This window comes from Cheilinus undulatus, linkage group 13 (assembly GCF_018320785.1).
Source record: "Cheilinus undulatus linkage group 13, ASM1832078v1, whole genome shotgun sequence".
In the NCBI taxonomy this organism is placed as follows: Eukaryota; Metazoa; Chordata; class Actinopteri; order Labriformes; family Labridae; genus Cheilinus; species Cheilinus undulatus.
This window is the reverse complement of record NC_054877.1, coordinates 21035282-21060125: the sequence shown is the minus strand read 5'-3', so window position 1 is coordinate 21060125 and position 24844 is coordinate 21035282. Positions and strand designations below refer to the sequence as shown.

Sequence of the window (24844 nt, the reverse complement as noted above, 5' to 3'; positions counted from 1 at the left end):
CTGTAGTCATTTGTCTGGTTGTATTCAGGCCCCATATTCTAGCCCTGTTCTGCAAATGAAGATGAGGGTGAGGGCAGCGAAGGAGCTGCTTCATTCAGTGAGGCATACATCACTGTGTGTGTGTGTGTGTTTTCCTAATACTTAACCGTATTAAGATATGATGATGAGCTGCCTGGATACCAGCAGAAAACAATGGAAGAGGAAACAAAGCAAACCCCTAAATCTGTCTGCCATTTGCGCTCACATACTGTACACACATGTCATGAGTATTCTGGCACAGTTACTGGGCCAGAGAAGTGCTGGTCTGGGGCCTGGCCCATTCTCCAGAGACTACCTCCCCCCCTTCTCTCTTCCACCTCCCTCCCTTGCCTCCTCCCTCTCCGCCCCCTTCCCCCTTCCTGTGTAGTCTGTGGACACAGTCTGAGGCGACAAGGTTGCACAACAAGCACGCAAAAAAAACCCTCCACTTTACAAACATGATGATAAAAAACACAGCCTGCCATTAAGAAATGGTTTAAGAGGAAAAAATAATTAGGAGGACTGTGATAATTGTGTCAAGAGGGAGATAGATCAGACGAATTATGGGAAGAACCAAAAATCTTGCCGTGGCTTTGTTACTTTGCTGTTGGTTCATTTCAACATTGATCCACCCTTCCATCTGTCATCCCTTTTCCTCTGCTCCTTCGTCGACTCTCCATTTCTTTCTCGCTCTCTTTCTTTCTCCCTTTTTCTTGGATTGAAGAGTGGAGGAGCTTTCTGGCTTTAACAGAGAGGGGATGAAGATGTTTATTCATCTGGAGGGTATTAGAGCCATGATTAAGGAGAGGAGGGAGCAGCGAGGCTGATGCGACGTCTGCATCGCTCGTTCATGGGCCTGCCTGCGGGACGCTGGCCAACACACCAGGAAAACAAGAAATGAAGAAGAATGAAAAAAAAACTTGTAGTGAAATTCGATTCTCTCGGGAAAGGACAGAAGTTTGAATCTTAGCCGTCTCGCTCGCCCCTCTCATACCCTGTCTCTCTCCCTGTCCTCACAGCTAAGCTAATTATTAATGAATGCGGTTTCTGTTGAACCTTGGAGAGGTGTCAGTGCTGCAGTCACTGAGGGTTAAGAAATCTTGACATTTAAGACAGGGATGCATGAAAATACATCGTCTTGCTTGAGTTGATGCTTGTTTTTCTTCCCCCTCCCGCTCTCTCTCTCCCTCCAAGATGCATGTTTTCTTCTCCCTCCTGGGCTGTCTGCTGTTGTTTTACTACTGACAAGCCGGGATGGCGTTGAGGAGATATCAAATAGAGCCAGAGTGTATTAATCAGGGGTACCGAAGGGCACGGGTCAAGAGGCAGGGTCAGGTTTTTCTTATAGGTGCTAATGCTAAAGCTAGCACACAAATCTTCCAGTGATCTCCGTCTCCTTCTGTAGAAAAAGTTGTTGATTTAGAGTCTTTCATGGACATTTGGCAGACCAACTGCCCTTTTTCAAAATATTCCCAGTGCACTTAAATGTAGATCCAAATGTCTGAAGTTCTCCTGAAGTGAAATCATTTTTATTTGATGTCTAGCCTAAGTTTTATGGGTCACAATGAGCTAGCGTGATTAAAAAAAAAGTTAGACCCTATTTTCCTCCAAATATTCAGTGCATGGTTTTAAGTAATGGATAGCGCCTCTTGAAACTTGCAGAGCAAACCCTATTTTAATGAAGCAACCATATAGTAACTCAGCATATTTCTGTACACACAACAATTTTTTCTTCTTCACAATGATCACATAAATCACGTTTCTGTTAGTATCTAAGAATAGGGAAACATAAAGAGCATCCAAATTAGGGGAAATATTAATAGAGATGTAATGTAATCCAGCACAGCCATGCAGCATCTTTCACAGCAGCTGACTGACTGACTAGCTAAATGTCCACTGGGTCCTGCGCCTGGTCTGCCGCAGTGTTAGGGGAAAAACACTCACACATACACACACAGAGGCTCCCTTGCCTATTGAAGCCCAGCCCAGCCCAGTCCCGCCTGGCCCAGCACTCCCTCAGAGCCAGTGCAGTGAGGCAGGCGGTGAACGGCCATGCTGAGGGACAGATTGTTGTCCGCCTCTCTCCCCCTGGGAGGCTCACTGTGGCTGCTGGTCCAGCCAAGACCTGGGGAACTGCCTCCTTCCTGTTTGTGCTGTAGTCCACCTGAAGTGGTCAACTGTCCTTCCTCTCCACACCAGCAGCCGCTCCGTCCTGCAGGAGATGACACCATCACCACCAACGCTCACCCACACACAAACTGCTCCACCTACATCCTAAATTCAGGTCTGACAAGCTCCTAAACAAAACACTGACAGGCTTACACCACAGCATTTTTACATTTGAGAAAGTGTATAGGATTGTGTGGTGTGGTATGGTATGGTATGGTATGGTAGATCTAGGACTGTCAAGTACTGTTAATTTTTTTTAATCACAATAAATCTCAGAACTTCTGTAGTTATTTGCGACTAATCCCTCCTTTTTTAATACATTTTGAATTTTCACTTCTTTGCTTTTTGAACTGTTCTTGTTTCATTTCAGATTTTTTTACGGTCTAAGATCAGAGGTTCCCAAATTTTTCAGCTCATGACCCCCAAAATAACTGACTGGGGATGCCCAACTTTCCTGGATCAGTTAAAGCATATGATGCTGCACAAAGCATCATGTACAAATCTACATCATAGAGAATTTTGCATATATAACTTACATTTAAGCACAATCTCACTTAAGTACTGCAGTTTTATTCTAAACTAAACTAACTGTAAAAGCATTCAAAATAATTGATAAGATATACCACTTTAAGTCATTTAAAACTTCTCCTTGTTTTTTTGGTAAGCATCCTGCGGCCCCCCTTCAGAGTCTTGTGACCCCCACTTTGGACCCCCACTGCCTTGGACCAAGGGTAATCGACTCCCTGTTTGGTTACAGTCCTGCTTTTATTTTGAAAAAAAAATAACGAACTTCAGGTAGAGCAAAGACATGACTGTGACATGGAAAAAGGAACTTGTTATGGATTGAAATGGAAAGAAGGGAACAGTTAAATGGTAAATGTTTGATAACACATGGTGCAAATGACTTTTGTAGGCTGTAGTCAACCAAAGAAAAACTTGGTCAACTAAAATCGCACCAGATCATCAATTAATCGATCGGTCGTGGGACGGACCAAAGGAAAAAAAAAATTAATGTTATTTCTACATCAAACTTAACGCGGACAATGTAGTCAGTGCATTTAGGTGGTAATTAAAATTCAAAATGAACCCAAAATGAACTTAAAAATCTTACAATTTTTGCAGTATAGCCCCCTTATGTTGTAATTAAATAATAATCCTTTTTAACAAACTGTTGCCACAACGCTGACTTTTTCAACATGTTGTCAATTAACAGGAAATGGAGTATAAATGTGCTTCACAGGCTTTGATAGGAGGTTCCTAGTGGCATTGTTTTGACTTTCTGGGCATTTAACCTGTAATTAATTACCCTTAAAGGCACAAGTAAATTATATTTGAATAGTTATATTCATAGTTTTTCTTTTTTTTTGTAAATTATATTTTGTAACACTAGATAACTGAAAAAATAAAAACACATGACATCTCCCTTCTCACCCCTGCAAAAAAATGGATTCTTCCAATTAAAGTAGTGCGATTGTTTGACCAATTGGATTTTGGTTGAACATGAGGCCATCAACCAATTAATCGACTTGAGGCTGTCAGCCCTAGACTTTTGATTCATCTGCTCAGCTGTCTGAGTTTTTTAATTTGATATAAGACATCAAGAACCAACGATGGACTTATTTTACATTACTGTGGCTGCAGAGAGGCATTGCAGTGACTTAAATGGTAGAAAAGGAAAATTAAGCATGCGATTAATACGATTTAAAAATGTATGCACACATTATGGACCTTAATTAACTTAAATAAATGCATTAATGCTGACAGCCCTTGTTGTATCATATTCCACTATATCCTTTTCATATAGTATGGTACAATACCATCTAGTCATAGCGTATCTATTTTTAATTCTATCCTGTTGCACTGTACTGAGCTTTACTGAATTATATTTTTTATCATTTTCTTTGTATCATATTATTTTATATCATATCATCTTGTTCTGTGTTTACCATACAAAGTAACTAAAAATTGACTAAATGAATACTTCATGACATACCAACCATTTCAAAGTCTGTCACCTGTAGTAGTCACCACTATAGCAGTATTCATTCACTTTATATTGAAGAATCTCTTTGCCCCATGTCCCAGAGGTAATGACATGCACACTGAAGTGTTTTGCTTCCATTATTTCCTTTTAATAATTCAGACACTTCAAATCAAGTAAAATTTAAACTGAAACAATAAAACATCAACATTAGCCCTTAAGCCCCCCCACTGTATCTTGAATAGTAACCTGTAATAAACCTCAAATTCACCTTTCTTGAATAATGGCATAATTAAATTTCTCCCCCTTCATGTTCCCTCCTTAGTTTTTTTGTGCCTTTTGTCTTTTGAACAAAAGACTTAATTTCAAAAGCAGCAAGATGAAGCATTCCAGACAATTTAATTTCTTGTTAACCCTTTGTTCCTCTCACAGTGAAATACATAACAGACCACATGAAGGGCAAATGATCATTATTAAAAGATATCCCTTTATGAATATTACAAATTATAATCGTTTTTAAACCCTTTTTTTTAAAATACTACGATATTTCCACAACAGTAGAATGTTTGAATATTTGGCCTACATGGATGGATGGAATCTATTCAGAATATTCTAAAAACAATAATTGGTATTCGTAATATTTTTTTAAACAAAGTTGCTTACTGAAGTAACTTCAGTTAATGCACTTTTACACACAGCCAGCAGGGTCAGTACCGTTTTGCTTCACTGTGTCATCCAGTGTATTGCTCCCTCTTTTTTCAGGCCAAGTTTGCTAGGAGGAGGGACTGACTTTTTATTCATTCTATATATTAAATAATATTAATACTACTATTAGGGGCACACTTGAGGTTTGCTGTAAGGGGGGTGTTAACTCCATTCACAGCGAACCAGTTGGCTCACTTGATTGTGTTACAGACTGTTCAAGGGGGTGATTTTAGTGAGCTGATGGATTCGGAGCATTTATCAGTCATATGTCTGAGGTAAGAGGAGACTGAGTTGTCAAATGTTTGATTGGAGCAAAGTCCCGTTTGTTTGGAAACAGCTCCAGCTGTGAAAATAGCGCATTTACATTCACAAGGAAATGTCCACTCTCTTACCAGGCTGCATAATATCAGATTTAAGACAAAAACAATTTAGCTTTGGCTACAGATAGATGTGAAAAGAGGACAAACATCGTGTGGTTTTGGGAAGATGTTTTTCTACCTCTGTCTGCCTTAAAACTCAGAAACAACAAGTGTTTTGATTGGCAGGATGTGTGCTCGTCAGGAGTAAAAGTTGGAAGAAACTGGCGGTTCTAAAATGTATCGGCACCAATTGTGAATTATTTGGACGAACAAAACACCCTTGGTGTGCCAGGATCTTTAGAGATCATTTTGTCTTTTGGTCGGCCATGGAAACAGATCATATTTTGTCTAACAGGTGATTTCTTCTGCCCATTAAAGATGTCTTGTTTGATCCAGCAGTTGGCATTATTTTTCTTTGGACGCATCATAAAATCATTGGTAAAGAAATGTTCATGCCTCATAATTCTGATGGCCATTGTTTTACAGCAGGGCTGACAGTGACTGTTACCCATGTCAAACCCATGCATCTGTGCATCCGTAGTAGTTTTGCAGAAATATGTTGCAAGTTGACAAGGAGGCTGTTGTGTGTTCTCAGATTTCAAAACCGTAGTTTTAACCTGTTACATGATGCTAATTTTCACCAAAAATGAAACAGATTTAACACAAGCATCTACTATTGAGATGCATCATTAACAATCCATATAGATTCTGTAGATTTTAGTTTGTCCATGATGGTAGAAAGACTTCAGAGTAGCAGGGACACATACTGGTGATAAATTATGAAATTCCACTTTTTCATTGTGTCTAACAATCATGGAAAGAAAAAGCCCAGTAAAGGATGACTGGCTGCCCTACTTTCCCTCCTCTGGCCTTCCATTTGTCTAACTTTCCTGGGACGCCACTGGGGCACTGTGATTTCTGGGACAGTGACCAAGTACTCCTGTCTGAGCTGGGGGACGTGGGTAATGTGGACAAAGTAGTTGACAGTTTGCCGCTTCCCCAATGGTTGAGAGACAGAGCCATGAGGGCCAGAATAATGGACATGCAGACCACAGAGTCGGGACAGCGCTTGATGTTCCAGCTCTCGGTGTCAGGCCCCTGTGTGACAAAAATCCCCACTGACTGCAGTTGCCACACATACAAAAATCCAGGTTTGTGTACGGAAATGTGAGCATGATCTAGCTGATAGGGCACTGATGAAACCAAGGAAGTGATTCCTTATTTCACCTACAGTTTTCTACCTCACTTCAGTAAAAGATAGCATCCTTGTTCGCCGCAGCTCACGCACAACCTTGATCTCACACCACCCCTCCCTCTCATCTTCTAGCATAGTGGATTTGATTGATCTGTAGTGGGGGGTGGGGGGGGTAGGGACCTGACATTTCTCAGTGATGTGTAAAAAACATATTGTGTTTGCTTAGAAAAAAAAAGAAGGAAAGACGGGAGGCAGCGTGAGTATAAACATTACGCACGCACCCTCACAGAGGAAATACTACATCTGAGGTTGAGTAGAGCAGATCTGTTTAATACCTCTATTTGTGCTTATTTTTGTTTCAATCAGATGCATGGTGCAGAAAATACATGTGTAGATACATTTATAGCCACCTGGCACTTTTTTGACAGCTACTGAGAATCATCAGTGTTTCATTTTGACTGGATTTGATGTCTTAAAACGGGGATGTAGCAGGACCACTGTGAGCAAAGCCCAGCACTGGGCCTAGTCCAATATCTTTGTGTCCTCTGAGCTCTCTGGCCTGAATCAACTGAGTGATTTGTTCATCTGACTGGAATTAGTCCCAAAAAATCGACCACTGCTTCCTCTCTCTCTGTCAGAAAGACTGCAGTCTTCGCTAATGTAAAAAGTTGTCTCACCACCTCCTCTATTAGATCTTAAGTGGTTGTGTCACAAACAGGGCCGTACATGATAGCGTGTTGTTCAGACACACATCGCTATTTGGGCATCAGAACAAAAAAAGCGTTGAGATGACACATGCATTGTCTCCCGGGACGGGCTCACTACTTTTCCGAGTAACTGTAAAAAGATCCCCTCTCTGAATATGAAGTGGGGTCATGGTGTTACATCAGACAAGTTGTCAGCTTTTTGTTTATTCATTGAATCCCCAATCCCCAATGTGCCACAAATACACTCACACAAACACATCTCTTATGACAACCACTACGAACAGATCTCTTCTACAACACACAGGAAGATAAGGTTTGGCGGCTGAAAGCATGGCCATGCTTTGCTTCACTGGAATGGCTTTTGAACAAAGTCTAGCTTGCTATAGAAGTGGCAGATGACTGATAGCAAAAACACTTTTCTGATAAGATAAGGTCCTGGACCTGGATAAGAGTTTGGCTTTCTAAATAGAAGATATGTACTCGGTTGCTGTCAGGCAGCGATAAGCCATCTTGAACTGCTTCCAGGACCTCAGACATGAAGGTCTGGGTGCCAACAGTGAGATATTCCCAAACCAGTGTCCCATAAAGAATTCAGGGGGGTGTATTACTGCATAAAAACAAATGGAATAACAAATACCTTTTAAGTAAGCACTATTTTAAGATTAAGCTGTCAGCAAAACTTGCCAAAAATGTCTGATTTTTGGTCTTAAAAAGTAAGAGGATGCATTATTAGTTTAATAGTTTATGGATCTTTTGCCCTTTGACTGTTTAGGTAGGAAATCATTTCAAAACGGGTCCAGTCAGACTGAAGTGTCATTATTCTTATTCCGGACAAAAAGCTTGATCATTTGGAAAAAATCACAGCATATTTTGCTGCAAGTTAAGTGCAAAATAATAAGAACATATATAGAGAGAGATTTTTTAGTTGTAGTTGCCATTGTGTGATACGGTGTTTGACATTGCAATGGCAAAACAAAGATTTAAGCATTTTGATTTACAGCTTTTCCCAATCATTTGCTAATTTTTCTAGAAACTGGCCCAGTTTTGCATACTAAAAGAGTATTCTACTTTTTAAAACTTCACAAATGTCATTCAAAAAAGAGACACAACTTCTTAAAACCATGTTTTCTGTTCTCAAAACTGATTCCTTCTGCCAAAATACACATTGCTATTATAAAATCCAGTTTTGCAGAGCATCAAATAAATGCTGATGTGATTAGGGATGCACAATATAAGATTTTTTCCGATCTTGATATGCCAATATTTACAAATTAATTTTAGCTACAATATATTGTTAAAATGTCATTTAGCAGATACTTTTATCTAAAGCCATGTACATCTGAGAGTAAGTACAACACAAGCATAGACCTAGATAGGAGGAAACAACATCAGAAAGTGCCACAAACTGCTTCAAGGACAATCGTAAGTGGCAAAGTTGGAAAGGGGGGGCAAAAAGTGCCAAAAAATGTGGGAAAAGTGGCAATACAGGGGTAAAAAGTAGCACAAAAATGTGAAAAGTGGCAAAAATTGGTCAAAAGTAGCAAAAAGAACCAGCAAAATTGGAGGAAACGAATTGAAAAGGGATTAAAGAGTGGCCCATCAAATAATTCCAATATCAGCATCCAATGATAGTTTGACACACTTTTCATCTCCAAAATGAAAACTGTTTGCCAGGATGCTAATGCCAGTCATACTGATCCAACACACATGCATTGACATTTTTAATAAATCACAGCTGGAGAGGGCTGATTTTCATTTTCAGGGCCCCCACCAATTCTGTGGGCAGGCCTGTACGCACATGGTGTATAGAAACTTTTTAGATAAAATTTTTATACGATTACCATCAGCAGTGAAACAACCAGTCATTAACATGAGACCTCTCATCATCACTATCAATTAAATTGTCTTCACCAACAAATAATGACCAAAGTACCAAGTTTTGGGTCATTCACAAAGAGCTGGGTGGAAAACCCAGAAGTGGAGCGGGACAGTGCAAGCCAACTGTGACTCACTCTACCTATGGGGACAACAGAGGAGAAGAGTCTAGCTAAGTGCAATACTGATAGATGAATGTTGTTAAAACCAAAAACGTATCCATACACATGGCCGATATTTACAGCTGCTATAGGCTGATATTTACCGCCAGAATCAGAAGTAAATATTGGCAGAAATTTTTACATGCACCGAAACAGATAATTACCTCCACCAAGGAGGTTATGTGATCGGCAGGGTTTGTTATTTAGTTAGTTTTTTAGTTAGTTAGTTTGTTTGTTAGCAACACAACTCAACAAGTTATAGACGGATTTAAAAAAAATTTTTCAGGAAATGTCAGAAAGGCATAAGGAAGAACTGAGTCCATTTTGGGAGTGATCCGGATCACCGTCTGGATCCAGGAATTTTTTTAAAGATTCTTTACTATTGGGAGATAGAGTTACGGTAATAATACTCCGGACATATAAAACACAGCTCCGGTGCCGGCTCAGTAGGTAAAGGGTTAAATAAACTACCATCAAAAGTGTTCATGTGTATTTTGGCTTCATGCAACCATGTTACAAGTGTGTGGAAGTAAGTTACTCATATCATTTTGTTGAGGTATAGAGCTTTTGTCCTGAAATAGCATTTGTAGTAGTACATTTTTACACAGCACAAAGCAAAACTCAGTAAATTCACCTAAGGACAATAATTAAAAAAATCAGTGGAGGGATGCAAATGTAACTGAAGAAGTATTTATTTGTTAAAGTTGAACTGACACAGGATTAAAGAGTTCTTTTAATTGAGTTTTCACTGGTGTGACATGGGTGAAACTGTTTGGTAATCAGGTTGTTGCATATGAAGACCAGTGTTTTTTGGTGGACAAAGTTTGCTAAATTGTGCAGTTTGCTTTTAAAGTTTGGACAGCTGATTTAGAGTGATTAAGATCAGTTGAACTGTGCTTAGGGTGTAGGAGTTTGGGACATGTTGTTGATGCTTATGCTTGAAGTGTTCAGAATTTGAGCTCTTTTTGTGTGTGTGTATGTGGGGAAAACTGTAAAGGCACTTTACTGAAAAAGCAATTAAAATGTTAACATTAAAACATCCTAGCTAAGGCCTGAGATGTTGTCTGTGAGTTACTTCTACCTTCTTTTCTTGCCCCATATGCAACATGTGTATTATCCTAATTAAGGCTCTATTATAAAATACATTGTTCTTCCACTTATGCTCACTTTGATTGGTACAATGTTGAGTGAAAAAAAGGATTTTGTTGGACTTAATAAGTCTAATTTTTGCTGGAATGTTTCATTGATTCTGCCACTGAAGTGCTCACCATCCTTTAATTGTTGAATCATTCTAAAAATTAGTAAGCCAATAACCCTGTTGAGCTTCTTCTGATCTTGCACAGAGCTCAGACTATGACAGAGTGGTTTCTGTTTGAATGGAGTACAAATGCAATAATTCCTTTCCAATTCTGTGTATCATTTGGCATTTAAAATTTAGAGACAATATTTGCCACCATATGGATTGCAGTCCAAAGGGAAAACATTGTCATCCGCAAAATTAATGAGTTGCTCTGTAAAAAATATATTTTTATATCTTGTGAATTCTTGAACACATTAATTGCATTAATCAGGACAATCTTTGGGGGTTTAAAAGCTCTGCTACTGTACAGAGAAATTGCAAACTTACCTGTTCCTAGCATTAAGTGTATTATTTGAACAGTAGTATTTACTCTGGGAAAGGGTGCTATAAATGAACATAGAGGAAGTGGTGCACAAAGAGTGTTTCAGACTGGCTAAGAGGAAACTGAGACCTGCGTGTAAAGAAGGAATTTTAGTGGTAACTATTGCAATTCAAGAAAAACTAAACTTAAGCTGTTTGAATGTTGTTTATTCCCTTTATATAAATGGATTCCTTAGGCCTGTCAGGCAAAGCTTTTTGTTATTTGTAAGTTTTTATTTTCTGTAGCTTAGGGTTGAATTTATTTCTCACTGGTAAATATGGCTGTGGAACATTTTCTGCCATTCCCTATAGTAGCACTCCAAACGAGGTTGTTTTGTTCCATATAGGAGACATTTAAAAAGAACCAAAGAGGGAGGGGGTAGGGACAGAACTCCCAGAGAGGGACAGGCCTTAAGATGGAGGTCTTCCTCCCAGGACGTGACAGGCTGTTGGCTGGAGGATGCTCAGGAAGGCCTTGGCAGACCAACAAAGACAGCCCTTCAGCTGCAGGGTGTAGTTTTTCAGGCCCCAGCATCCCCTTTGGCAGCAGCACAGAGAATGCTGGCGTGCACAGGCCCCCGGCCCGAGAGACAGGGAAGTAAGGCCCGTTCTTTTATTTACTCAGGCTGCTGCTGAGGCCTGGGCATTTCTTGTCTGGGTGAAGAAGGGAAAAAAAAACAAGTCTCTCTCTCTTTCCTGTTGAGGTCTCCTGAGGAAGATTGCTCTTTCATCTATAGTTGTTCACACACTTGTTTCGGCCATTGCGCTTCTGTATCTTTGTATTCCATGTGTACATGTATGCTTTCACATATATGTGTTTGTTACTGTGAGTTAGAGCACTGTGCACCCATACTCTTGTGTGTTTGTGCTGTGAGGCAGAGAGAAAAGGAGTAAAACTGTACAGTATTGGACAGTTGTACCTGAACTGCACAGTTTCGTCTCTAAATGCTCTGAAATAGATTAGATCGTTTTTTATCAGGTATTTTGACCAACACAGAAGGACATATTTAAGTCTGATTTATAAAATGATAACAGAGGCAAATTAATAAGAATGCTACTGTACAATATATTTTATAATGCCAGAATTTCTCTTATGCATAAAAAATGCATAAATCACATCTAAATAGGTTTATTCTGCTAGAGCCCAAGCAATGTTTGCAACTCCCACATGTCCCCCACAGATACAGCATTATGCATTTGTGTTATTGGAGTAAAAATACAAAATAAATAATATATATCAAATGAACAAATCAAAAAAAGTGTCTTGTCTCAAGGCAAAGGCAGCCTCATTTAAGACAGTAGAATTTAATTTAGCCTTGTATAAAGGCTCGTTTATTTGTTTGTTTTATACTATTGTCTCGAAGCCAATATGTTTGACTGTAAGGCATCAGCTGGGGTCATTCATCTTGCACTGTCTTCTTCTCCTGTACCCTGGGAGGCAGTATGAGAGAGGGCAGATCCGCCCCCTCTGTGGAGGAGGGCATAGCACTGAGTCACCCAGCCTCCCTCAAACCAGAGAGAGATGCAGAGAAAACATTGAGACATGGATGAGAGATAAAGCAAGTAAATCAGCAAGGTTTGCTCCTTGAGTGAGATGTGCGCGCGGAGTGGGCGCCTTGCCAGGGGTGGGAGGTTTCCGGGAGGGCCACGGTGTGGAGGTGGGCTCTCAATGTGCCGCTTTCAGCAGTTTGGAGGGGCAAGGGAATGGCCTCCGACCCCATCTGTTTCCTGAAGATAGGCCTGATGGGGGTAAGTGCTCAGAGAGGGCATGGTATCCTGACAAAGGGCAGATCTCCCAGCAAAAAAACAACAGAAAGTAGGGGGAGAGAGAGAGACTTAGATTTGTCAGCTGAAAGGGAGTGCAGAGGTTGGATCCTGGAAAGAACTCGTGCTTTTCCTCAGTCCCTCTCATAAATCTTTGCAGTTTCCTCTTGTTTTTCCCATTCTAAGTTTTGGCCTTTTGACACAGTTTTTTTCTTCTTCTAAAGGGGCTGGGATTACGTTGTTTTATTTAGGTAAGGAAGTTCACAGCACTTAGAATTCTGCAGCGGGAAGAAGTGGCCTGTCACCTTTTGAACTTGAGGAAAGTGGAGCTATGTTTTCCATTCATATCACTGTACAGTGAACCATTGGAGTGGAATGTCGGCAAAGAAGATTCGAACAGGGACACATTAACGTTACTGTTAAACAAATGAGGGCTCCATTGTCAGTTGACTGGTGTTCCTTGATCATTCTCTGCACCTGCTTGTCCTTGAGTGAGATCGTTAGCTGCTCTGTTGTCTTCCCCTATCTGTTTCCCTGTCCCCCTCTTTCCCTCCTCGCCCCTCCCTGCATTAGCACGTGGCACATTCATACATCCACTATGGCTTGCCTTACGGCTAGTCGCAGACCTCACAGACAAATATGATAATAATGCTTATTCTATAATCTGATATTTATTGAGTGATGTTCTGAAAGGCCTATGTTTCATGAAAATCATCTATTTTACAGTGCAGGGTTCCTAAAGGCTATGCATAACTGTGTTCTAAATTGCATATTCTATCTTATTCACTATTGAGAACTGTTTTCCTTCTTTTTTCTTGTCTTAAGGTCATTTCAAGGGTTCTTGTTTTTCAAATATATTCTAGCAATTGTTCAGGAATAATAGAAATGTTCTAATTTACCTCATGCGGGGCTTACATCCTAAAGTACACAAATTGTCTTGTGCTGGCTTTAAATGTCAGGGAGATTGTGTTTTGAGTCACAGTGGGCTAAGCCATTACACGGCCACATACAAGGTTAATTGTAGTAGAAGTATTTCCACTTATTCTGTTCCCTAATTATACTTTAAATTGCATATTCAAATGCAACTTTCCAGATAACACCTAACAAGAGGTATTGTTTTCTCTGAAGAAAAAAAATGTCTAAGTTGCAAAGACTTCTGATTTCATACACTCGAGCTGTATAATTACTATGACAAATAACACCACAGTGGCCCACCTTTTTTATTCAGAAGAGTGAGACAAATGAGTTGCTAATATAGTCTTATAAAACATCCCTAACCAACTCTCTCTGTCTCTCCCCGTCTTTTCCCTTCTGACTTGCCCTTGAAACCCTCTTTCCTCTCTTTTCCCGCTTTCTGTCTCCTTGTCCAGACGGTGCTGATCTTGAGGATGACCCATCATGTTCATGGCCAGCATCATCTCCCTCCAGTAAGGATCAGACTTCTCCAGGACACTGTGAGGACTATGATTTTGGCGAGGATGAAGGAGGCCCTGGCCTGCCATACCCGTGTCAGTTCTGTGACAAGTCCTTCAGTCGCTTAAGTTTCCTCAAGCGTCACGAACAGAGCCACGGTGACAAACTCCCTTTCAGTTGTACCTTTTGCAGCCGCCTGTTTAAGCACAAGCGAAGCCGGGATAGACACGTGAAGCTACACACCGGGGACAAAAAGTACCACTGTGGGGAGTGTGACTCTGCCTTCTCCCGCAGTGATCACCTCAAGATCCACATGAAAACTCACGCCTCTAACAAACCCCACAAGTGCCCTGTGTGCCGCCGAGGCTTCCTCTCCTCCAGCTCTCTCCACGGCCACATGCAAGTACACGAAAGGGGCAAAGATGGCAGCGGTTCAGGCCTCTTGAGAGCTGAGGAATGGAAACTAAAAGAAACACGCAAGTGTAGCCGTTGTGAGGAGGGCTTTGATGTCCCAGAAGACCTCCAAAGGCACATTGCCGAGTGCCATCCTGAGTGCTCTCCGTCAGAGGATGGAGGCCTGGGTGCCACCCTGCAGTGCATCTACTGCCATGAGCCCTTTGGTGATGAGGGCACCCTGCTAACCCACATTGACCAGGCCCACAGCCGAGACCGGAAGGGCCACTCCTGTGCTATCTGCTCCGAGCACTTTCTGTCTGTTGAGGACCTCTACGCTCACATGGACATTCACCAGCTCCCAGAATCTAGTAACCATAGCAACAGCCCTTCTTTGCTGACTGTGGGCTACACCTCAGTATCTAGCACCACTCCTGACTCTAACCTCTCCGTGGACAGCTCCACAATGGTGGAATCAGCTCCACCTGTCCCCAAGACAAGGGGAAGGAGAAAGAGGGCAGCTCAGAACACATCAGACATAGGAGGACGTTCCTCCAAACAGCCCAAAGTCTCCTACAGTTGCATCTATTGCAACAAGCAAGTATTCTCCAGTTTGGCTGTGCTTCAAATTCACCTGCGGACCATGCATCTGGACAAGCCAGAGCAGGCTCATACATGCCAGTTTTGTTTGGAGGTCCTGCCCTCTTTACTTAATCTAAATGAACATCTCAAGCAGGTCCACAATGCAGAAGACCATGCTGCACTGTTAGCCAGCTTACCTGATGCCCTCCTCCAGTGTAACTTCTGCCCTGAGGTATTGAGTGACCTCAATGCTCTCCAGGAACACATCCGCTGCTCCCATGGCTTTCCCAGTCCCGTGGCAAAGGAGAGCAATGCCTTCTTCTGTCCCCAGTGCTTCATGGGGTTCTTGACAGAGGCAACCTTGGAGGAGCATGTGCGTCAGACCCACTGTGATGGGGGAAGCCTGCGCTTTGACTCCCCTTTGGCTGTAACTCCCAAGGAGTCCATAGTAGAGGTGTACTCCTGTTCTTATTGCACCAATTCCCCCATATTCAACAGTGTTCTGAAGCTCAACAAGCACATCAAGGAGAATCACAAGAACATCCCACTGGCACTGAACTATATCAACAATGGAAAGAAATCCCTGCGCACCCTCAGCCCCTCTTCTCCCATATCTGTGGAACAAACTGCTATGCTGAAACAAGGCAGCTCAGCCACACGCAATTGCAGTGAGTTCATATGTAACCAGTGTGGAGCTAAGTATACAAGTTTAGACCTTTTCCAGACTCACTTAAAAACTCACCTGGATGGCCTGCAGCCTCAGCTCACGTGCCCACAGTGCAACAAAGAGTTCCCAAACCAGGAGTCCCTGCTGAAGCATGTGACAATTCACTTCACTATTACCTCCACTTACTACATCTGTGAAAGCTGTGACAAGCAGTTCACCTCAGTGGATGACCTACAGAAGCACCTGCTAGACATGCATACCTTTGTGTTCTTTCGTTGCACTTTGTGTCAAGAGGTTTTCGATTCAAAGGTGTCTACCCAGCTTCACCTAGCTGTGAAGCACAGCAATGAGAAAAAAGTGTATCGCTGCACGTCTTGCAACTGGGATTTCAGACATGAGACTGACCTCCAACTCCACGTCAAGCACAGCCATCTAGAAAACCAGGGCCGTGCCCATCGCTGCATATTCTGTGGGGAGTCTTTTGGCACAGAGGTGGAGCTGCAATGCCACATCACCACCCACAGCAAGAAGTATAACTGTCGCTTTTGCAGTAAAGCCTTTCATGCCATTGTTCTCTTAGAGAAGCACTTGAGGGAGAAACACTGTGTGTTTGATGGAAAGGCACAGAACTGTGGTGCTAACGGCTCAACTATCAGTGTTGGGGATGGCCAACCTAAAGATGATGTTGAGCTTCAGGGTCTCCTGACTAACAGTCATGGTCCAGGGGCAGCAGGAGGATCGGTGGTGGAGTCCCAGAACAGCCATGATGGAAGTGAGGAAGAGGTGGACACTGCAGAGCCTATGTATGGGTGTGACATCTGTGGGGCATCTTACACCATGGAGTCACTCCTAACCAACCACCAGCTGAGGGACCACAACATCCGTCCTGGGGAGAGCGCCATGGTAAAGAGGAAAGCTGAAATGATCAAGGGTAATCACAAGTGCAATGTCTGCTCCCGCACTTTCTTTTCTGAGGCTGGGCTGAGGGAACATATGCAGACCCACCTTGGGCCTGTCAAACACTACATGTGTCCAATCTGCGGGGAGCGCTTCCCTTCCTTGCTCACCCTGACCGAGCACAAGGTCACCCATAGCAAGAGTCTGGACACAGGCAGCTGCCGCATTTGTAAGATGCCACTTCAGAGTGAAGAGGACTTCCTTGAGCACTGCCAAATGCACCCTGACCTGAGGAACTCCCTAACAGGTTTCCGCTGTGTCGTATGCATGCAGACAGTCACCTCCACATTGGAGCTCAAGATCCACGGTACCTTCCACATGCAAAAGACTGGCACAATGTCCTCTAATCAAACCATGGGCCGCAGCAATGTTGTCTCTCACAACCAGCAGCAACACCATGTCCAAAAACTTTTCAAGTGCGCCTCTTGCCTAAAAGATTTCCGGTCCAAACAAGACCTAGTGAAGCTGGACATCAACGGACTGCCTTACGGACTCTGTGCATCCTGTGTGACAGCAGCTGGCTCCAAAAGCTCAAGCCCAACAGTTAACGGAGGAAGGCAACAACAGCAGCAAGGGGGAGCCACCACTCCGGCAACAACTGCAGCCGCATTGGTCCAGGGAGAGAGTCTCAGCCCTGGAGATGGAAAAGGCAAAACTGTCTCTTCATCATCTTCATCCTCCTCTACATCATCAACATCAGCTGCCAAGACAAGGTGCACCAGCTGTAATGTCAAGTTTGAGTCTGAAGCAGAGTTGCAAAATCACGTCCAGACAGTGCACCGGGAACAGGCTGGGGACAGCAACAGTGGGCATCTCAAGACCCCCCAGGTATCCCCAATGCCCAGAGCCAGCCCGTCACAAACTGAAGAGGTATGCTTTATTATTGTAACACTGATAATGTTCTGCATTCTTAAATCAAGGGGCTATATTTATATCAAGTTGATAAAACCCTTTTTATTGTCCTTATTTACAGAAGAAGACATATCAGTGCATCAAATGTCAGATGGTGTTCTACAGTGAATGGGACATCCAGGTTCATGTGGCCAACCACATGCTGGGTAAGAGCTAACTCCTTTTTTACATTCATTATGGTCACTGCTGCAAACTTGAAACAAAGTCATAAAAACAGCACTTGCCTAATATCTATGTAAATATTTCTTCTACATTTGCCACAGTAATACACATAGTAGCATGGTTTTGATTAATGTGGCATTTAGCTGTGTGATTAAAATGTTAGAGGGAATGATTTTCTGAGCCCATCATTGGAATAATGTACATCTCATTAGGCAAATTTCACACAATTTCAAAAGTATTTGATGATCTTGAATAACAAATTCAGACATAGTCTTTCAAAGGATGAATCATATAATGAGAACTGTTGTGATATATGTAATAAAATTTCTGACCCTGTCTCATTCAGGCTCACAAGTGTCTGGATCACATCACCAAATAGGTGGAATTATTTTAATATTTTGACCATCTCTTGCATCCCCAGTGTTGTGCATTTATAAACCCATCCTTTTCATTTTCCCATGCATGTGAATGTTTTAATCTTTAAAATGTGCATGCTTGTGGAGAAAATTCTCTCCACTTCAAACCACTATGATTGAAGGTAGTTTGAAGTAGTGGGAACATGAAGAAAAATCATGATCAAAAAAGCACAATTTAATCAAATAATTTCAAATTTAAATTCTGCTGTTATGAAAATTCTCCACATTATACATTATTATGTTTTTTGTGCCTTTTCGCTGAAGAATCTGTTCAGATTACTGAGGTTTGAATGCACCATTTGATAAAACATTGTCATGCTCTGTGCATCTAAAGACGTCAAATCAACTGAAAAAATGGATATTTGATTTTATTACATTTTGTATCACAACATTTTTCCAAATTTGTCCTTTTTTCAAAAGATTCCTAAACAAAGAGTGCTGTTTTAAGACTAACCTTCACAAAATGTCTTTACTTCTGTTTGTTATTTGTATGCAGGCAGAATAATTTGTTGTGAACAGACAATTGGAAAACAGGTTTTCTTGCCTGCAGTAAGTAGGCGTCTGAATTCCGGTCTCACGTTCCTTTATTCATTCATTTATTCAGCTCGTTTGGCGGCTCTTTCATTACACTGCATTATCTGTTGTCTTCAGTGGGAGAGAGACTCATTGATCTGGAACCAAACCGCCTCTCTGTTTGGGACACGCTTCTAGGCGCAGGTGAATTTAAACACGGTGGGCAATTCTATCAGGACCGGTAGGCAATTCTATCAGGAACCCACTGTTTGTGCATAAACAATCAGAAGCATGTGATTTGTGATTTTGATGCTTCGGTGTATTTGCAAAGGAGAGAGACGAGCTGAGAGTGTGTAGGTGTGTATTTTGTATTCATCTTTGCGATCTGCTCACCCACTATTCTACTGGGGGTGCCTAATACAGTACCATGCCAGCATTAGTCCTTTCTCTCGCAAAGGCAGGCACGGAGCACACTGGGAGGGTAGAAAACAAACCCCCCTACTGGTTATTTTATGTCTGTCAGCCGCACAAGCACACAGTTCCCCCATAATAGTGGAATTCAGACAGCTTAAGATAACAGGAGGATAGGTGATTGGGTTATTGTCTGATGTCTTACTTCTCTGATATGCCGTTGCTTTGTATTCAACATGATCACGGGTTTCATCAGACTCCTCAAAAGGGTTTCTGATAGATGCATTCGTTTTTTGATCTCTAAAATATGGACAAAACGAAACTCATCGTGATGGAAATTTGGTAGAAAGATGAAGTTATCCAGAAGTGACTGCATATTGTAGAACAAAGAAAGTAACAATCAAACAGCTGAATCAACCAAAAGCTCTGTAAGTATCAGATTATTCAGACTGCATTTCAATGGTGATGTTATTGTTTTATATAGCTTGTCTCTTTAAAGATAGAGTTTGTTTTAAGTCAGTCCAGCCTGTTATCACTGCACTGTCAATTTGGGCCAAAACCACAGAAAAAACACTCATTTGGAAAAGCTCTAAATACCTTCTCTACTGAAAAAAGAGACACTTTCTCCTTTTAATGGCCATCTGCACAGGAGAGGGGAAACAGGGGGCTGGGGTCATCTCTGCTCAGCTGTCAGCGTTATTAGCGTAGGTAATGGAGCAGACGCTGGATTCATAGGGGTGTTGTTTTCATCCATGCCCCGCTCCATGGTGTCAGTTCACTCTGATAACTCTATATATAGTGATGTGCCATGACATAACCATAGCGCTAAGTGTACGGAACAACAAAACCTGAGCCTGTCTCACCCAGACAAGTCCATATTAGCTGCCTTTGTAATACAATTGTCTCCCTTAACCAAGTGCACTCAGCCTCCACCCATCAGGCCCATGGCTGCCTCCTCTGTGTGACTGCCAGCACATTTTGATGCATAGATATTACACTCAGATGTCGACGCTCCTGATTCTGGCAGAAATTAAGCTCTGGTGCGCATCTCCTCGGCATTTACTATGATAATAGAGGTAAATGAAAGGGAAGGAGGTGGCCATGGGTGGAGAAGGGTGTGTTACAGACCAGCCCCAGCCAAGCCTGTGAGCGGCCCCACGTGTTTTAAGATGGCGGCTGCAGCCTGCTAGGGCCCAGATGGATCAGTACACATTTGCTGTACAGCTGGTCGCTCTGTTTGGGGACCTGGTGTGATACTCCTATGGAGAAAAAAATGATATCGCCACCATCCAAGGAGCAATTTAATAGCAGGCCAGAAGACAGCTGGCCACTCTTTAGTTTAGAGTTTTTTTGGCATGGCTCACTTACAGAATCGAGGGTGTCCGATTTTTCTCCAGAGACACACAGATTTATACAGCTTTCAGCTGCTGCCGTCACTATCAAACCTCTTATTTGTGTTTTTCTTTGAGATTAGAAAACAAATCTGTTCATCAGTTTACTTTGCCATCTTGAGCAGTAGTAATTGCACTGGAAAATGTTTTTTAAAACCACAGCGCTTTCATAAAGTCATCTGTCTTTTTAAGAGGACCTTTGAAGGGCTTTCATTGACACAAAAGCCTGTTTGGTTTTATCAGCATGACATCATGCCGCCCCATTGCTTCACTTTGACCCCACTGTAAACTATGACATTTGGATCCTCATGGGGGGCACGTTTGGCCCATTTATCGCACTGTTTCAAATGTCCCTGTGTGGATTTTCAGAGCCCTGACATGTTTTGAAGCACGGGCTCTGTCTTAAAGGGTTTTAAAGGTGAAAGGGGGGTTTTTGCTTCTCTGTTATATCTGCTTTCAATCCAATTTTCTTCTCACTCCTGTCCGTTCCAAACAACTACTGCCAAGGTGGCAGTGCTCAGAAGGACAATTGTAAACAAACAAACCAAACCACATCCCAGAAAAGTGTTTTTTGGGGTCACCTCTACGGATTTTTTGGGCTGGTGACAGCACCGAGCTTGAAGCCAAGTCAGGGAGGAGCCTCCTCTCACAGAGAGGAGCCGGTGGCCTGGTCGGCCCAGGCAGAGGGGGGCACTGGAGGGGTGGAAAGGTTTGGGGGCGGAGAGGGAAGCGGCACATTTGCTGTACAGCTGGCCGCTCTGTGTGAAGCAGGCACTGTGGGCCGTTACAGAGCTGGAGAGGAGAGTAAGTGAGAGGCCTTTAGCTCTCCTCTAGTTTCTCCTCCTCCTCTCTGTTCTCCCTTTCTCCTCCCCCCCTCTCTGTCCGCTGTCTCTCCTTTTTCCTCTGTCTCACTTAGTAGCTCTCACATTTTCATATAAACCACATCCCAGCCTGGCAAAAAATTCAGCATTGGCTGCTAGTGGGGGAATGGGCAGCAGGCACAATGTAACAGTATTTGAAGCTGAAAGCTGTGTTTTTTTCTCACTAAGGGCCGCAAATTACCCTGGACACATATCTGCTAGTCTTGGGACACTCAAGCAACTAGGCCAGTGTGGGCTGATTACATGGTTTCCATCACTGCCTCTGTCCTGGTGGCAGCGCATTTAATACCACATTAAGTGCTGTTTTTATAGGCAGAATATGGTATTTCCAGTCTTTGTTTCTTTTCCTATAATCCTCTTTGATTATGTGTGTCTGATGGTGTTCCCTTCATTCTCATAGAGCACATACACATGTAATCTGCTAACAAACACAGCCAAACACTCCTCATTTGACTCCTAGGGGGCTGGATCAGAGTCAGAACTCGATAGACAACACGGCACAGGAACAGGATCAATCTTATGAAATAAATAAGAGAACAGGCTTGGACCAGCCAGTGGAAACAAAGGAAACCATGCGTGCCTTATACCGAGTGTGATATCTGCCTGCTTTTATTAATTGGTGATTAATAACGCCTCTCTGTTCGTTAGCGCAGTCACCTCCCGTGCAGCCAAGTGTGTTGCTGCTAATATGCAATTATGCGCACCTTACTGCTCGTTACATTATACCTCTCCCTGACTAATGTGGCGTCCATGAGGAGAATAAAAAACAGAGAGAGCTGCATGAAAAAGAAACTATCAATAAGATTCTCACATTGGCTGTTACCTACCTGAAAAAAGAACTTTCTTACAAATTCCTCTATGTAACCAGGAGACTGCATTAAAAGTTTTACAGCATTGCAGAGACTGTTTTGCTCTTCCTGGTGTTTTTGTTGTAAAGCAGAGGTAATTGACATCACCATGGGGATGCTCTGTTGCTAGGCCAGACAAGCTCAGTCTGATGTGGTCCTTATCTATTGATTTTCCTGACATTTCCCCACACTTCACAGACTAGGCCAACATGTGAGAAAATATCTGATGCTCTCAGTTCATACAGCCTGTTTGTACAAAGTCGGAGCGAACACTTGCTGCTCCTTACTGCATTGCAATTGGTAGGTTGGTGTCACCATGGTGATTCAGGGCACTCAGAGATTGCTTGACCTGTTGTCATATCTGAACTATTCTAAGTTATGAACTGCTACTTTAATACAACAAAGCAGATTTGAATATTTTCTCATGAAATTAGAAATCATCATCTAAGAGTTCTGAATGGTGTCCTTTAAAATCCTCCCATGCATATCCTTTTGGGAACTTGAATAAAGGTAGGCTCTTCCTGTGCTTCTGCCGATGTTTTATTGATATACAGGAGGGATGTCTCCTTTAGAGTGTTAATGCCAACCCTTGTTCTGAAGCAAAGCCCATAAATACTGGATGATCAGAATTAACCTCTGCATTACTTCACCTCCCCATGGTCCCTGAGATGTCACCAAGGCCGTAGGTGCACGTGCCCCCCGGTCTGATGGGGTTGCTTAGTAGTCCGACCGGAGGGGGGCTTATGGGAGAAGTGCAAACAGACAGTCCTGGCTTCGTAAAGGTCAGAGCTGCAACCTACACCTCTCAAATCCCAGCCTGGCCCTGATGGGACCTGGGTTCCAAGCGTGCCTAGAGATGCTTGTGGTAAGGGAGAATTACTGTGAGAGTGAAGTGGTGTGCTGCATTGCTTTCAGAGGTTGTCAGCACCAATAGAAGTGTGACAGATTTGATCTAACTTTGTGTTACTTGGTGTGTTTTAAGAATGACATGCACGCTGGGACACAAGTAGCTATCATATGTCACTAAATAGAATAAGAGATTCACTGCTCTGAAGATTTATAAGTATATCAGCATTTCCCTGAGAATACAAACTGATTGTAAAAATTATCCTAAAAAGTTTAGACTCTCTTTATGATGCCCAGTTGTGGATTTTCAAAGTACCAAGTAACGAATGACTATCCTCTTCGAACTTTGGCGGCGTGAATGGCAGACAGGGGAGGAGAAGGGAGGGGGATAGGGTTCTGAAAGGCCCCCCAGCGTCAAAGCCTTAATAATCATGTGAGCAGCGCTGGACTTCATTACCCTCCTGTTCGACAGGCCGAGTGCCAGCCTGGATTGCTGGCTGGCTGTGGCAAGGTCAACGGCGGAGGAAAAACCAGTTACTGTGTTACTCTGGAGCGGAATGGAGAGGGGCGGCCATCTGTCAGCTCAGGCCTGCCATACCCGCAGAGCAAATGGACACGGGCGGCCAGAGGAGAGGCCACAGACACCCATAGAGTTAAACCCAGTGAGCATAACACTGAGGCATGGACACAGATCCAGCCAAAGAGATGGGCCTTGGTACCACTAAAACACATATATACACACACATTGCGGGGAAGATAAGGCTATCTCCAAGAAATTTGGCAGCAGCTTGTGTGTGTTTATGCATGTTTGTTTTTAGTGTCAGTGCACTATTGGGCCCCTACTGTTTTAAGTCCAGATGGCAAACCATTTGATAAAAAGTTGATAAAAGTTTGGCTTGGCTTGCCAGGGGTAAATGTTTTAATCATAGTGTTTCTTTATGAAGACAAAAACCTTGTAAATCGAGGTGCAGAAAATGTTTTATCACCTCTCTGACCACATTTTATATTTTCAGCAGGGACAGTAGGTCTGGGACCTGCTAAAAGCAACATATTTTCTTAATAACAACACAAAAAACACTATACGTGCAGCACTTTGATGTCACGTTCTCCCATGTCTGACTTGAGTTTTACTGTTTCACCTTGCTGGGTGTTTTTGTCGGCATCTGAGTCGCTCCAACCCTCTCTGCGAGGACCTTTACGATGCCCTCTGGCCAAAGTGGAAGAACCCTGTGGAATGTTCCAAAGCTCTCTAATAGGTTTCAGGTGCTGCGGGCCACCGGCCAGCCCCCCACCATCACCCCATTCTGTGTGTCTTGTGTGATAGGACTCCCTGCTCAACAATCGAAGCACCACCATTTCTCCTCTTAAAGAGAAAGGGCAGAGCTACAAAAATGGATTCCTGTTAAATCTTTTACTTGTTTTTAAATAAATCAGCTATTATTTTCTGTCTTTTGTTTACTTTGAGCCTTATGCAGCTCCACTAACTGAAAGTTTAAAGCCACTGTGAGGGTATTAAAGGTAGTTGTGGATCAGGCTGAAGATATTACTTGTGACTCTTTATGTGCTACCAAAGCAAGATGATCATCAGCATAGCGCCTCATTTCCATGTACATATGTGACTGATGTCCATATATATGTAAATATACGGACAGTGTCCCCTAGGGTCCAACGTAAGGAATTGCACTTTTTTACAGATGGATTAAAAGCTGATAAACTACCTGTAGCCATTGGGGAGAGGATAATCTTGTCTGTTTTTTTTTGCCACTAAGCGGCTCGGAATGTGTTTACTGGAATTTCAGAGATAAAAATGACTAATATTGCATACCAAGAAATAACTGCACACAGCACTTTATTTCCA

The 24844-nt window shown here is 42.5% G+C and overlaps 1 protein-coding gene across 5 annotated transcripts in view; it reads left to right on the top strand.

The window, feature by feature from the left end:
- LOC121519859 (zinc finger protein 521-like) overlaps window positions 1–24844 on the top strand; it is a 126641-nt gene that overhangs the window by 43856 nt on the left and 57941 nt on the right. For 4 of the 5 annotated variants that reach the window (XM_041802945.1, XM_041802944.1, XM_041802948.1 and 1 more), the window contains 3 exons: window positions 13965–17476; window positions 17580–17664; window positions 18027–18059. In XM_041802945.1, the coding sequence (XP_041658879.1) occupies window positions 13965–17476; window positions 17580–17664; window positions 18027–18059 (3630 nt within the window). The remainder of the gene's footprint in view (window positions 1–13964; window positions 17477–17579; window positions 17665–18026; window positions 18060–24844) is intronic. The other variant, XM_041802946.1, reaches the window with a different exon arrangement.